The following is a 15,554-nucleotide window of genomic DNA, read 5'->3' on the forward strand; positions in this document are numbered from 1 at the left end:
TAGGAGGGTATAGTACTTCATGAGGGGAAGATATGAATAGGGGATGTTTTTGGTGATGGGGAGAAAGCGTAAATAGGGGAATACTGCAAGAGGAATAATGACTATGCAGGATGACAGAGTTGGGGAATTCTCCATCTGGATTGGTTTACTGATAGATAAATCCTGGAGAATTGGAAACCAAACTTATCTCAGCCAAAAAGGAGCTATGAAGATCATAGTTCCTTGGTTCTTCTGAATTTTATTTAGTGCTATCTGAGGAGAGACATACAAAAGACCTGTTCCCCAATGAAGGAAGAAAACAGCTGACACTAGTCTGTCCTCTGATGCTTTCTTGGAAAAGAAGCTTCGGATCTTTCTGTTAAGAAAAAGTGCAACAGTTCTATCTACTCAAGAAAATATCCTGTTCACTATTAACTAGAGCAGGGACTGGGTATCTAACTAAGCTGGTCTGCCAGTATGTTCTGTTTACCTGACAGCTTAAGTGGTGCTTATGGTTTTCCCATGAGAGATGGGCCAGTTCAATAACATGACACACTATACAGAAGGAGTGATCCTGTTCCTCCCTGTTTGTTCACATAGAACACAATTACCTGATTGTCTGTTTATATCTGGTCAATGTTGTTGCTGACTTGGTCTCTGAAAGATTTTAGAGAAGGGGTAGGCAACTCTGGTCCTCGAGTGCCGCAAGTCGGTCTGGTTTTCAAGATACCCACATCGAATATTCATGAGAAGCATTTGCACGCACTGCCTCCATTGCATGCAAATTATCTCATGCATATTCATCGTGGATATCCTGAAAACCCGACTGGCTTGCGGCACTCAAGGACCGAAGTTAGCTTACCCTGCTTCAGAGCATTTATGACTGTAATTAGCTCTAGGAAGCAAATTGCTATTTTGCCTGAACAGACCAGGGACTTTGAGTGTGAAGCCTTTGAATACAAGTTCCCAAGCCCAGGTTGGAGACATCTGTAGTCAAAACAAATTGGTGAGGAAGAATTTGGAAAGGTAAACCCAAGGCTAGACTGGCATGGGAAAACCACCAAGACAGATTCTGTGATTGACATACAAGTTCCAATAGTCCTTAAGTGGCTTGATTCCACTGGACATTATGGTCTATTGGGCTTGTTTCATATGCAGGCCGATGCAATATCGGCATGTGGAAAATGGACGCTCATGATTGAGTGCCCACTCTCCTAATGCATGCCGATTGACCTCTCTGGGGCGCCCTATGCAATATGCAAATGGGCTGCAGCTGTCAAAGGAGGCTTTAGGGGGAAACGGTGTGCCCCTAGTGCCTCCTCGGCAGCAGGCACCCAGGAGAGGTGGCTGTCAGCAGGTTAGGAAAGTTGACGCTCCATTTTATGAGAGTGCCCCTTTTCCTAATCTGTGCACAGCCACAGGTTAGGAAAATGGACGCTTGTTAACTGAGCGCCTTTTTTCCTAACCTGACTGCTGGCATACTTTTTTTTTTTTTTTTAAACTTTTGTTGGACAGTTCTAATTTTTCAGCTTTTCTGTACACTTTTTGGGCTCCTCAAAACTTAACGCCTGCTCTGTGTTAATTTTGGAGAGTAAAAATGTGCGCGTTGGGTGCACTTTTTTTTTTGCATTGGGGGAATAGCTAATAGCCTCATCAATATGAATTTACATGTGATGAGCGCTATTAGCTACGCACACATTTTGGACCTGCTAGCCCCCATTTTGCATTGGGGATTATGGATGCACATTGAGCATCCGTTCGATGGAGACAAACTGGTAATGCCAACATCCTCAAAATGTTCCAGACTAATGTCTTCTTACTCTGAAGAATTCCCTATATTATGGACATTAATTTGGTGGAGAAAGGCTTTTGCCTGAATCATGTCTAGCAGAGCCCTAATGAATTTCAATAGCAGTGATGGGTTTAAGTTGGATTTATGGTCATTTTTGACAAACCCTAGCAACTTTAATACCTGGTTGGTGGTGTGCATCTACCTAAAATGTGATCTTGACCAGCCAATCATTCAAATAAGGAAATATATAAATCCCCAGTACATACAGATATGAAGGACTGATGTCAAGCCAAGGGACAGTATATGCAGTACTGGAGATGATATTTCCCCACAACAAATCTGAGATACTTCTTGTGACATATCTTTGTATGGGTATATCCATCATTGAGATCCAGAGAGCACATTCAGTACCCTCCGAGAGGAATAATGATGCCCAGTAAAACATCTTGAAAGATAAGTTCAAATTACAGCTATACAATGCAAGGCTCCACATTAAGAGTCACCATTCAGGGAAAGGATCTAGGCATCATCGCTGATAATACATTGACATTTTCTACTCGGAGTGCAGCAGCAGCCAAGAAAGCAAATAGAATGCTAAGAATTTTTAGGAAAGGACTGGAGAATAAAACAGAATATTATAATATATCTATCACTCCATGGTGCAACCTCATCTTGAGTATTGTGTGCAGTTCTGGTCACCACATCTCAAAAAGTATATAGCAGAATTAGAAAACAGGTACAGAAAAGGGCAGCCAAAATGATAAAGGGGATGGAATGATTCCCCTATGAGGAAAGGCTAGAGATTAGGAGTCTTCAGCTTGGAGAAGAGACGGCTAAGCGGAGATATGATAGAGGTTTATATAGTAACACAACAACACAGTAATGATGGCAGAAAAAGACCAAATGGTCCATCCAGTCTGCCCAGCAAACTTCCCTAGGTAGCACCTGCCACTCTGTGCAGTCTTCCCCCATGTTTCTCTTAAGGATAGTAACTGCCACTCTGTGCAGTTATCACACACTCTACAATGACCCATAAAAATTACAGCTAGCAAGATTTTTTACTGGGTAATGAGCTTTCTTGAAAATTCAGACAGTGCTGCTGGATGTGCGTTGCTTATTGACTTTGCTATAGAAGCAGTCCAGTGTTTTTTCCCTTATGCCTGAGTATCAATACCCCAAGACTGTAGACGTTGGGGCCCTCTTGGTTGTTGTCTGAATCCAATTCCCCTTTTCTCCTTGCCATCAAAGTGGGGAGCAATGTTGCAGTAGTATTAAAGCATCAAGGTTTATCGGTTTAAGGGCGGATTTTCAGAAGGTCATGTGCGTGGCTGGGCCTAGTACGCACTGAGCCTATTTTCAAAAAGGTCGGTATGCGCATAAGCGCGGACCTTCCTGAAAGGGGCAGGCTGGGGGGCATTTTTTGGGTGGACCGAGGGGTAGGGGCGGGGCTAGAGGCACCCCGTACAGCGGCCATTTGCCGCTGTGGCGGGGGAATCATGTGCTGGCACGCGCAACTTGCTCCTGCTCCTTGGCAGGAACAAAAGGTAAAATAAAACAATTTGGGGAAGCTAGAATAGGGATAGGGGAAGGGGAAGGGAGGTTAGGGTAGGGGGTTGGGAAGTTCCCTCCCAGTCCACTCCTTAATTGGAGTGGACTGGGAGGGAACTGGGGAAGGCCCCGATGTGCCAGCACGAGCATGTTATAACATTGCGCAACTCCCGGTACACGCCAAAGAACGGATTTAGGAAAAAGGGGTTGGCTGAGGGGCAGGGTCTTGGCAGGCTGGGACAGCGCCATTAGGCACTTTCCCACTGAAGTGTGTGCTGGAAGCCGACTGGCCTGCGCAACCTGCTACTGTTCCAGAGAGTTAAAAAAAAAGAAAGGTAGTTAGCGGGGTTTTAGGGGTCGGGGCGGATAGGGGAAAAGAGAAGCAGATTAGCTAGGGGGTTTAGGAAATTCCCTCCAGTCTCCTCCTTTATTGGAGGTAATGACTGGATTGATAGGCCATTTGGTTGTAACCCTCTGTTCAATTCATCTTACAGTAGCAGATCAATACTTTCTGAAATTATATATTACCAATCTGATAAATATGTTTATGAGAATAGACACTAGCAGGCTAGCAGAAGTGATGTGCTTTCTTGCAGAAATAAACAAAACTTACGGCTTGAGACATATTTATGCAACCAAACCCTGGCATACTAGCTCCTTTGTCTAGTAGTATTTAAGTTTCACTGAATAAAATGGATTTTAGAATGCTACTGGAACTTGCTCCTAATTGTCTTCTCCTTGTGATATCACTTGATCATTAAAACAGCAATATTCTGGAATGAAGTCCTGTCCATCTTTGTCAGTGAGCCAAGAAGGAATAACCCCAGCTCCCACAGTATTGTCCTCAAGGATTTCAAGGTCCTTTACCTGCATGGTGCCTCCCAGTATAGAACCCAGCATTGTACATATAGTTGGGATTATTTTTTTATGTGCATCACTTTGCACTTGTTCATATTAAATGTCATCTGCATGCAGAGGTCTTTATAGTAAATTTGGGGTAATTTCTGTGCCATGCAAATAATTTAACTTGGGCATAGTCTCTGTAATCCTGCTTCCCAGATTTCTGGACTCTGAAGCAAGTCCAGACACTTGTGTGTTTGAGCAGATGTTTCATTAGTTCTACCATTAAAATTTTACTGTTTTCCAAGGCTCCTGAATAGAAAGTAAGACTTCAGTCACTACTAAAATATAAACTATGACCATAAAGAAGAGATAAAATAACCTTCCAGACATGAGATCCCAAAACATGGCACAATGATTGAACTGACTCAGCAAGAATATATTGACTGCACAAGCATGAACTAATGATAAGATAAGTAACTTAAGAGACATTTCAAAAACATTATTTGCATAATAAAAATTATAAAGAGTGACATACATGGGACCTATAATTAAATGAAAAGCAATGAAGGTAATTCACCAGTAGTGCTTGTTATGACGGTCCATTTATTAAAAAAAAAAAAAAAATGTTTCTACAAGCAAATTTCCTATTGTTCTGAGTGCTTAGACAACTCTCCCTTTAAACATTAGAGGAAGTCTCTGTGCTTTTCTACTTCTAAAAAAACAGCTGAGACACTAGCAAAAAAGTTGCAAACTACACCTTTTGATTTCATATTAATAAAGGTCTACAAAAAACCACCTCTAAAGGGCTATGCTTTATTTATATTCAGTATTTGTTTAGCCACTATTCTTGTCAGCCATTTTTATAACATTAAAGCGGTTCCCTCCTTTGTGTAGTAAATGAATCAGATTCTGGTCTATGTTTTAGAAATTTGGAAGGATTACACAGTATTGTGAAAGCTCATTATGAGTACTAATAAGAAAAGTAATGCAAATGGGCTGAGATAAAAGGGGAAACAAAAATACAGTAATACGATAAGGCTGCAATTACGGTTACCACCAGGATAAATTCTTTTTCAACATGAGAGAATGTAATTTTAAGAAGAAAACTTCTTGGACTAATTACCAACTGCAAAATGCAGGAAGAACATGTGTTCTACACAACTATAATGTATCATGGGGCTGGCAGTGCATTGCAGGCAAACTAAGTTCAGTTTCTCAGCTTTGTTTCAGAAGCAACAGCCTGTGAGGTCTTGAAAGCTTATTCACTACATAGTGTCTGTTGGTCTTTCAAAATGGTGGCAACCTACAAAAGTTTCAGTTCTTTCAAATTGATTTTTTTTCTAAACACTGAGATACTGAACAGCAAAAACTCAAAACAGTCTGTGCATACAATCTTAAGTTGCGCATGAGCCTATCCCATAATATTCTGCATCTGTCATATTTACCTCACCACAAAGAATTTAACAGCTGTCCTTAAACCCTCATACAGTAGTTAATCAGAGTCACTCTATCCCTGTCCAACATGGAAAACAACTTCAACAGAAGGACTGAAACCTATGAAACGATTAGAAGATTTCTCTTCTCCTAAGCCTGACAATTCTGACTCAGCTGGCAGCTGGCAACATTGCTGGTTCTGTATTTGCCAAGTGGTAAAAATAATGAAGACCCTAGTAATTATTCCAAACAATCCAGTATTTCCCTGTTGAATCAGAGAGCTAAGATGAAAAGCACTTGTTATAGCAAGCTAAATCAGACAAAAGATGATGACTAACATTGCATACAGTGGGTAATTTTCAAAGGAATAGAGTTCTATGTGCAAAACTGGCTGCCCAATATGCAGGTAAACTCACACGTACATGTTGTGTCTGCACACAAGTTTACCTGCACTGACTGATGGAGTTCTGAGGTATGGGACTGGGTTTGCACTTATGCACCTACTTTTGCATTTTCAAAAGTAAGAGTATAAAGTTCTCAAAAAAAATTGTACACAGAATTTAGCAGGTGTAATTGTGTGCAGGTAGTTTTGGTGGTGTAGTTTTTCAAAAGGAAAAGTGTGTACTTTCCCTTTGAAAGTTGATGGAACTTATGTGCCTATTTTCTGTCTAATTTATGTGGGCTGAAAGGAAATAAATCCCACAGAGGTCAATATTCAAAATGATTTGCCTGAATTAGTTTGGGACTAAGTCAGACAAACTGAGTTTTTAATATTCTGCCCCGCTGAATGCAAAGTTTTAACCAGATAAGTCATTATTTGGCTAAAATGTAGCCTGATTGAAAAATAATGGCAGGGGGTATGGACTGGGGGGGAGCAGGCGGCTCTGGAAATATGACAAATTTACCCAGCTAGCAAAAATATTCTGCACTGGCCAGTAAAGTTATCCAGCTATTTCTGATGAGAAAAGTAGTCTAAAATTAGCCAGAAAACAAAACACACACAAAAAAATGTGCAGTGTGTACACCCATCCCCATCTCTTAATCTACCTTACAAAAAAAGTTGTCAGCCAAATCCCCATCTCTTGAACCCCCAAAATTTAACCAGCTACATGCTGAATGTAGCCAGTTAAGCACAAGAAAAAAATAGCTTAAAAAAGGTTTTGGAACCAAGTCCCACCCCCAACCTCCACCTCCAGAACCACCCAAAGTGGCCCCCTGGACTGAAGATTAAGTGCCGTAGAAGTGAAAGCTCCAGCACATTAGTGTTAATATGTCCACGTCACTCCAGGTGAGAAGACCAAAGACTGGTCCCTTCACTGACCGCTGGTAGAAGTTCACATTATCCAGTTAAAGTTACTCATTTCTGACTGAGTAACTTTAATGACAGTTCTTTGGATGGCCCAATCATTGGTCTTTTCATTTGGAGTGAAGTGAATAAATTAATATGCCTGGAGCTGTCAATTCTACGGCACTACTTATTTAGGCCAAGTGTCGCTTTTGGGCATTCAGGGGGAGGGGGTTAGAGTAGGGCTGGGGATTTTGTCAACAATTTTTAAGCTAGGGTTGTTTTTTTTTTGCTCAACTGGTTATATTCAGCATATACGTTTTAAATGAATAATCTTTAGCCAGGAATATTCGGCAGAAGACTTGTTCCACTGAATATTCGGCTAAAATTATCTAATTAAGTTCATCGCTTGTTGGCTTGCTGAATATGGACCTCAATGTTTATCTACTAAATATATTTAAAGCTGTCTACTAAGCTTTTATAAAATTTTGACACAGAAATTTTAGACCTAGCATTTGCCAATTTCAGTAACTGACTAATTAATACTTACCACTCCATATTACCCTGATTTGACCACAAATTAATAAAGCTGAAAAAAACCATCCTTAACCCTCTTTCTAAAAGGATAGATCAAAATCACACCTTTACCTTCAGGAAAAAGAGAGACAAGGAGATACTTTCAAAATCAATGGAAAATAAACTCCTTGAATTAAATCAAGCTAATGCTTCTTCTGCCTTTGATTCTTGGGAACAAGTTGTCAATGACATAGGACAGGACTAAGGTTATCAGCTAACGAGAACCATTAATAAAGAAAAGAACACTTCCAATCTGAAGAATCCAATGAACAATGATAATTTAAGATGTATTAAACAGACCCTCAGAAAATTTGAGAAACGCTGGCGAAAATGTCCTGCTCCAGAATCCCTCGGAAAATATAGATCTCATTAACTAATAAAGATTACTATGCTAAACAGATCCATGGATTAATATTTAATTCTAAATTATTCTTTGATGATGTTAAAAAATTAATTAAGGACCCATCTTCCTTTTTGAGAAACTATAACTTTTCAAAGGCCACTTGTAATGAAATGCCACTTTTTTTTTTTTTAGATAAAATTAATAGGTTAAAAAAAATAAAAAATGTCCCTGTCTTATTTTACAAGAGCCCATGAGGATTCCCATGGCCTGGTTAAATGGACTACACTCGACAAAGTAACCAATCCTGAAATTAGTCAAATTATTGCTAAAATTAATCCGGCTAATCATCCATGTTATCTAATCCCAGCCAGTTCTTTTAAAGAAGTACACTGTGTTATTACTCCTAAAATCACTTCCTTTATCTATCTCTTTCTGAAGGACTTGATCCATCTGGTTTAAAACAAGCAGTGATAAAGACGATTCCGAAAAATAAAACCGGTAGAATTAATGATTGGGATAACTATTATCCCATATCCAACTTGTTTTTTCTCTCAAAAATACTTGAAAAAGCTGTGTTATCCTAAATGGTGAATCATTTGGAAGACCAAGATATTCTTTTTCCAATTCAATTTGGATTTAGGAGACATCATTCAACTGAGACTCTTCTCCTCTCCTTAATGGACTCTGTTTTACGAGGATTTGTTTCTGGTGAATCTTATTTTCTCATGCTAATTGATTTAACAGCGGCCTTTGATACTGTCGATCACACCCTGTTATGTCATCAGTTGATCAACATTGAGACTGATGATAGTGTTCTCAGATGGTTCTCTTCCTTCCTAATAGGTCATTTCAGATAAAATTGGGCAATCACATATCTGACACTTTCCATACAGATACAGGTATCCCTCAAGGTTCATCTCTATCGGCAATTTTATTCAATATTTCTGGACTTGGGGATTTTTCAAATTACTCCTTCAAATCAAATACAAGATTTAGGTATCCAGTTAGATGAAAATCTTATTATGAAAAAGCACATCAATAAATTAGTCAATATAGGTTACGCCAACAGCTGAAACCTTTATTAACTCTCAAGGAATTTCATACTGTATTAAAAACTCATTTTCTCAAACCTAGACTACTGCAACTCTCTATTACTGGGTCTTCCTGCAAGTCTTTTAAACCTTTAAATTATTACAAAACGCCTCAGCCAGACTCTTACTAGGAACTAAAAAATTTGAACACATTACACCCACACTGATTTCACTGCCCTGGCTACCAGTACAATCACAAATCTATTACAAAGTATTGACGCTAATATTCAAAACAATTCATTTCAGTGATACTCGTCTGATTGGTGTGAAATTACAACTACACACACCTCAGTGAGCATTAAGATCCCAAAATAAAGATCTACTGATCATTTCAACAATACGAAGTGCGCATCTGACTCAATTAAGAGACTGTGTGTTTTCTATAGTGGGTCCGAAGCTTTGGAACTCACCACCTGTGATGTTATATTTGATACCAGGCAGAAAGATTTAAATGTAAGCTAAAACCATGGCTGTTCAAAAATGTATATAATCTTACTTAAAAATCAGCAGAGTGTAAGAGAACTACTGTATCAAGGAGGAAGAGAGTTTTTAGTTTGAAGCATGAGGAATAAAATGTAACAAGAGAGCGAGGGAATTTCAATACTAAGAATGATGAGAGCTCTCTGGACTAGAAGCATATAGGACAAATGCAATGAAACGACTTACAATGTACTGATTACTATTATGTATTAGCTGTTATATTATTTTCCTGTATTATTTGTTATATGTTTTAGTAAGCGGTTTAATTTTGTATTGGAGCTTTTCAATCGACAGGTTAATTTTGTAAACCGCTGTGATCTTGATATGGAATGACAATATATAAAATGTCTAAATAAATAAATTAATGAAACTTTAAAATGGAAAGTGTTAAAGGGAATGGAACAGCTCCCCTATGAGGAAAGGCTGAAGAGGTTAGGGCTGTTCAGCTTGGAGAAGAGACGGCTGAGGGGGGATATGATAGAGGTCTTTAAGATCATGAGAGGTCTTGAACGAGTAGATGTGACTCGGTTATTTACACTTTCGGATAATAGAAGGACTAGAGGGCATTCCATGAAGTTAGCAAGTAGCACATTTAAGACTAATCGGAGAAAATTCTTTTTCACTCAACACACAATAAAGCTCTGGAATTTGTTGCCAGAGGATGTGGTTAGTGCAGTTAGTGTAGCTGGGTTCAAAAAAGGTTTGGATAAGTTCTTGGAGGAGAAGTCCATTAACGGCTATTAATCAAGTTTACTTAGGGAATAACCACTGCTATTAATTGCATCAGTAGCATGGGATCTTCTTAGTGTTTGGGTAATTGCCAGGTTCTTTTGGCCTGGTTTTGGCCTCTGTTGGAAACAGGATGCTGGGCTCAATGGACCCTTGGTCTGACCCAGCATGGCAATTTCTTATGTTCTTATGAAAATTCTTCAATTTAACACTTTGAATATTTTGGGCAGTTATCAAAAGGCTTCTTTTTTTTTTTTTTTTTTTTAAACAAGCACATAATGTGAGAAATCCTTTGGAAAATATGGTTCTTTATGCTTATGACTTTACCTTTACATTTGATTTCTTGGAAAAGTTTACAACCACTCCCCAACCAAACTCCTCATCCTCATTCTTTACCTAAAAAGGAGAAAAGAAAATAGTCAGTGAAATAAAAACATAAGAAATGCCATTCTGAGCAATAATCCATTGAGACTTGATAATGAACTCTCTGGGTCACTAGGAAAATGTCCCCAGCAGATGCTAACGGGGAGATCCATTCCCTGTTCACTCCTTGCTCTTGGCAGTAAGAGATTGTACTTCCTAAACTTACCTCTTATTTATTTGATTTTTATCCTGCTTTTTCAACATTAACTCAAAGTGGGTACTAGTACCTGGCTAATAGTTAATGGATCTGTTCTCTGGAAACTTGTTCAAACCTTTTTAAATCCCGTTATACTACTGGCCTTGACCACATTCTCTGATAACAAGTTTCAAAGTTTAATTGGGCATTTCGGTTTTTTTAAATCTGCTACCAGTTACTTTCATGATGTGACCCCTAGTCTTTGAACTAATGTATTTGATAAGGTAAACAGCTTTTCTATGCCACTCATGATTTTATGAACTTCAATCATATCTCCTCCAAGCTGAGGAACACTAACTTGTACAGTCTTTCTTCATAACAGCACACAACACTCAAGGTGTGGTCATACTACCTTCTCCATTCCTTAGCCTTTCCCATATACTGGTACTGACAAGAGCTGGGAGCTTCAAAATGTCTTATGTTCAATACCAAACTAAAGACGTGGTTATACAGTTCTTAACTCTAAATGACATGATCTTCATAACCTTAAGAGGTTCTGAAAATAAAATTAAAGACATTTCCTGCTCATTGGGATGAAAGCAAAGTAAATAAAAACAAATGACAATTTGTAAATACCGTAAAACAAGCTTTAAGACTAGGTTTCGATTACACTGTATGCAAGCCTCTGCAGGCCTTTTCTCTCAAAGTAAACAACTTGATAAATTCAAAGTTAATTAGGGGGTTGTAGTTTTTTGTTTTTTTTTTGTGTATGAACTTTGTTGTTTCAACATCAATCCTTTGCAAGCTCACAATAAAGCTTGTCTCATTCTCTTATGACTAGTTCTTAAAAAGGTATTTCACTTATGAAAAAATTCGAAAGAATTAGAGGGCCAGCCTGCAAAAACAGGTTTACAGACATGGTGTTTAGGGGAATATCCATCATACATGTGTTAGGTCCTTGCTGTGCTCGGCAGGTGATAGCACTTTTATGCCTTAGGACTGATATACAATTCAATTAGAATGTATCAAACTAAAGCAGTAACTAAGCAAGAAACAGTGCAGGCTTAAATCTCAGCTCGTAGTTTCAGGCCTTCAGCAGCTAACAAATATACTGGGAAAACGGAAAGGCTCCTTCATGCGTCTATTGCAATAACATATAATACAATACAGTCTTCAAAGGAGCAAATAATAAATTTGTGGTCTGCACCAGAATTTCTGGGTTGCTACATGCAAGTAAAACTAAAAAGCATTTAGATATCTTCATGGCTCTCTGAGCTGGAAGCTTCGTCCTGATGGCTCCCTAAAAGGGGTCAAGTAGGTTGTGGGAGTGTGAAACCTGGAATTTAACAAACATTTTAGATGTGATGAAATTGATGTTAATAGAGCGAGCAATAAGTAATGAATGATGTAGGATTAGAACCTGTATCCCCCATTAGGTTGACCATGAAAATGCATGAATATGAACTATTTATTTATTTTATTTAAAGAATTTTTATATACCGGGGCACGTAGCAAAACATCACCTCGGTTCACAGTGTAACATAACATAGCAAATAGCTTTACAATGAATATAAATAACGGTTCACAATATAAAATGATATAGTAGCAGGCTTTACAATAGATTATTATCTGCTTGTAAAATATATACAAGAGACTGAAAATTAACTATATACAAGGGAGGAGGCAGTCAAAGTTGACTGATAACATGGGCAACAGTAAAGGTTTGGGGAGGAGGGGGGGGGCGGAGAGGTAGGGTGAGCTGGAGGGAATATGGAATGTTAGCATGGGAAATAGTAAAGGTTAGGGGAGGAGGGGGTGGCGGAGGGGTAGTGTGAGCAGAAGGGAATATGGAAGTGGGAGGAGGAGGGAGAAGAGAAGGTGGGTAGATGAGGGAAGTGTATTAGTAAGTTTGGATCAGGTAGGGGGGTAGAGTTGTAGATGTGGATGGTAGTCAATTAGTCGGGGTATGCTCGTTTGAAGAGCCATGTTTTAAGATTCTGTTTGAATTTTTTGTGGCATGGTTCCAGGCGTAGGTGGGGGGGCATATTATTCCAGTGTTAAAAACATGGCTAACTAGATTAGAAAATGCACGAATAAGAACTAGAATATACAGTAGCTAGGGTAATTTCCTAAAATACTTATGATTATGAATGAGAATATGTATACAATGCGGTGTTGAACTAGAAGGTGAATGCTAACACACAGTATGTGATCGTTGACCATGAATATGCAGGCGGATCTTGTAAACTGTTGTAATCTATGTTTGGAACAACGGTATCTAAAATGCCCAAATAAATACATAAATATTAAATAGAGCAAATGCCTTGAACAGCATTTAGTCCAACAAACTAGAAAGGAAGAATTCCAGTCTCTTTGGGTTTCTGTCAAATACAATCGAATATCAATTTTTATGTTGCTACATCAAAAAAAATTTTTTTTTTGAATTATGATAATCATTAATGGAAACATCAGCAAACAGAAAAAGTAAAACAGGGTACCTTGACCAGCCTGCCTGGCTGCAAAAATGGTAAGCAGTATTTGGGTCTGTGAATGAACTCTTCAATCTCTTTACCCAGCTTGGCAAGTTGCTGGCGGATCTTGTAATAGGTCACCACACTTTCCTCATTTGGAATTTCAATTTCATTGTACTGTTCTTCCAATTTCTTTACATCTGGAAATAAAAGCATTGCTGCATGTCATATCTGGGCAGGTGACAGCACTCAAATTTAAAAAAAAGAATAAACTATTTTAACAGACAATACTACCAAATCCTGTTAATAAGGATGTTAATAGAAATCCAGGTACTAAAGCTTTACTTTGAGGAAATGTATAAAAGGGCTCAATAAAACTAGAATGCAAGTGTCCAGGAATCTTATATCAGAGATTATTAGGCTTGGGATCAGTGCACACACAGTGAAGTAACATGCATGCAGACTATTTCTTTACTTCACCAAAATAAACACTCCAATAAAGCCTCTCTCTCAGTCACAAACTGTAAATACGTCAAATGAAAGATAATTTATTTTATTTATTTATTTCGGGTTTTTATATACCGGCATTCGAGAACGCAGTCCCATCATGCTGGTTCACATAAAATAAGGGTGTATCGTAAACATAAACTAAAACAATGGTGCAGAAAAAGGCAGTTACATATAACAGGGTGATTAGAACTTGGCAGAGAAAGAAGAGAAAGGACAGGTCATTAATTCAAACATATAAACAATAGTGGAGATGGTTAATCATGGTGTAGGTGAAGGTAGGGATTGGTATGGATGAAATAGATCAGTTTGAGTCCGGGAATGCTTGTGTGAATATCCATGTCTTTAGTCTTTTTTTGAAGGTTGAGATGCATGTTTCCAGTCTGAGGTTTGAGGGGATGGAGTTCCATAACGGTGGAATGGCTGTAGAGAATGCCCGATCTCTTAGTGTGATGTGTCTGGTAGATTTGGGCACATCCACAATAAAACCATATGCCACACGTGACTACAGCTGAACCTTCTCCTTTAGCATTGTACTTTACCACACCTATGACCTGACCTCATTTGTGTGATGAGACAGGCAGAAAACAGACAAGTTATTAAAAATATTAAACTGCCACTATTTATCAATCAGCAGAACTAAGAAAGATGTATTTCTGCTATTTAATGTCAAAGGTTTTAAGGAGGACCCTCCAGAGTAGGGTTAACGCAATGTTAAAAAGCTTGTACTATATTTAATCTGTGGATAAATGGATGACTTTGGTTTCTAGTGACAAAGAATAAACAACACAGAATACTGGCTGCAAACAAGGGGGCAGAGCATGATGGCAGCTGCAGGGTGAAGGTGCTCTGAGTGCTCCACCAAGCTTCTCTATCTCTACCTTGTCACAACGGTGAAGTGCAAGGGGAAGGTGTGTGCGTTTCCAAATGAGATGCCCTTAATGCCAGTGGGGACTGCAGGCCGCTGATGAGCATGGTGGCCAGTCTCTGCAGGGTTCGGCAGGAGATATTGGCTATGCTAATGCTGGAAGTGCTGATCAGCCCCGAGCATCCCTCCATTTGATCCAGAGAGAGAACATGCCAGAATAAGTGCAGAGGTGCCTCCTAATGATGAAGGTATGAAGGATCCTTCCCATTCTGAGCATAATGTAAACTGTTGAAGAGGTAGAGTGGTTGATTCCATGGCAATACTCCAGAGCTGCAAGCGGAGGAGGTGAGATGTTGGTGGGGCACAGATTACAGGCTTTGAAGTAGATGCAGAAGAATTAAGCTCCCAGGTACAGTTGCAAAGGCAAGGTCTGAAGGGACTTTCCAAACTGACTCCCCTGGCTTCTGATTTTTTTGCATTCTCTCCAAGTGAGACCCTAATGAGACCTAAGGAGGTCAATTTGGAAAATCTTTGGGATGCCATTGATGGCTTAGAGAGGTCTTTTTCTTTCTAAATGCTGGAGCTGACTACTTGACTCCAAAGTCTTTTTCCTGTGTACAAAGCGATGCACATATGGAAAAATAATCCTAATTATATGTACACAATGCTGGGTTCCACATTATGAGCAATCACTCAGGGAAAAGATTTCGGAATCATTGAGATCTTCATTGCTGTGTGTAGTGGCATTAAAAAAAAAAAAAAAGGCAAACAGAATGTTTGGAATTATTCAGAAAGGAACGAAGAACAAAACTGAGCTGATCCTAATGCCTCTGTAGATATCTACAGTACTGTGTGCAGTTCTGGTTACCCCTAACTCAAAAAAGATCTATTGGAATTAGAAAAGGTACAAATAAGAGCAAAAAAAAGCAGTTAAAGGAATGGAACTGCTCCCCTATGAAGAAAGGTAAACGAGAATAGGGCTCTTCAGCTTGGAGAAGAGATGATTGAGAGGGGATATGATAAAATCATGAATGGAATGAACAGGTAAA

At 38.9% G+C, this 15,554-nt stretch overlaps 1 protein-coding gene across 1 annotated transcript in view; it reads right to left on the reverse strand.

Annotated features, from left to right (window-relative positions):
* Positions 1-15,554, reverse strand: part of MTREX (Mtr4 exosome RNA helicase) — a 325,983-nt gene that overhangs the window by 155,978 nt on the left and 154,451 nt on the right. The window contains exons 17-18 of the mRNA XM_029577212.1: positions 13,158-13,330; positions 10,428-10,496 (exon numbers count right to left, since the gene is read on the reverse strand). Coding sequence (XP_029433072.1) covers positions 10,428-10,496; positions 13,158-13,330 — 242 coding nt within the window. The remainder of the gene's footprint in view (positions 1-10,427; positions 10,497-13,157; positions 13,331-15,554) is intronic.

This window comes from Rhinatrema bivittatum, chromosome 1 (genome assembly GCF_901001135.1).
Source record: "Rhinatrema bivittatum chromosome 1, aRhiBiv1.1, whole genome shotgun sequence".
In the NCBI taxonomy this organism is placed as follows: domain Eukaryota; kingdom Metazoa; phylum Chordata; class Amphibia; order Gymnophiona; family Rhinatrematidae; genus Rhinatrema; species Rhinatrema bivittatum.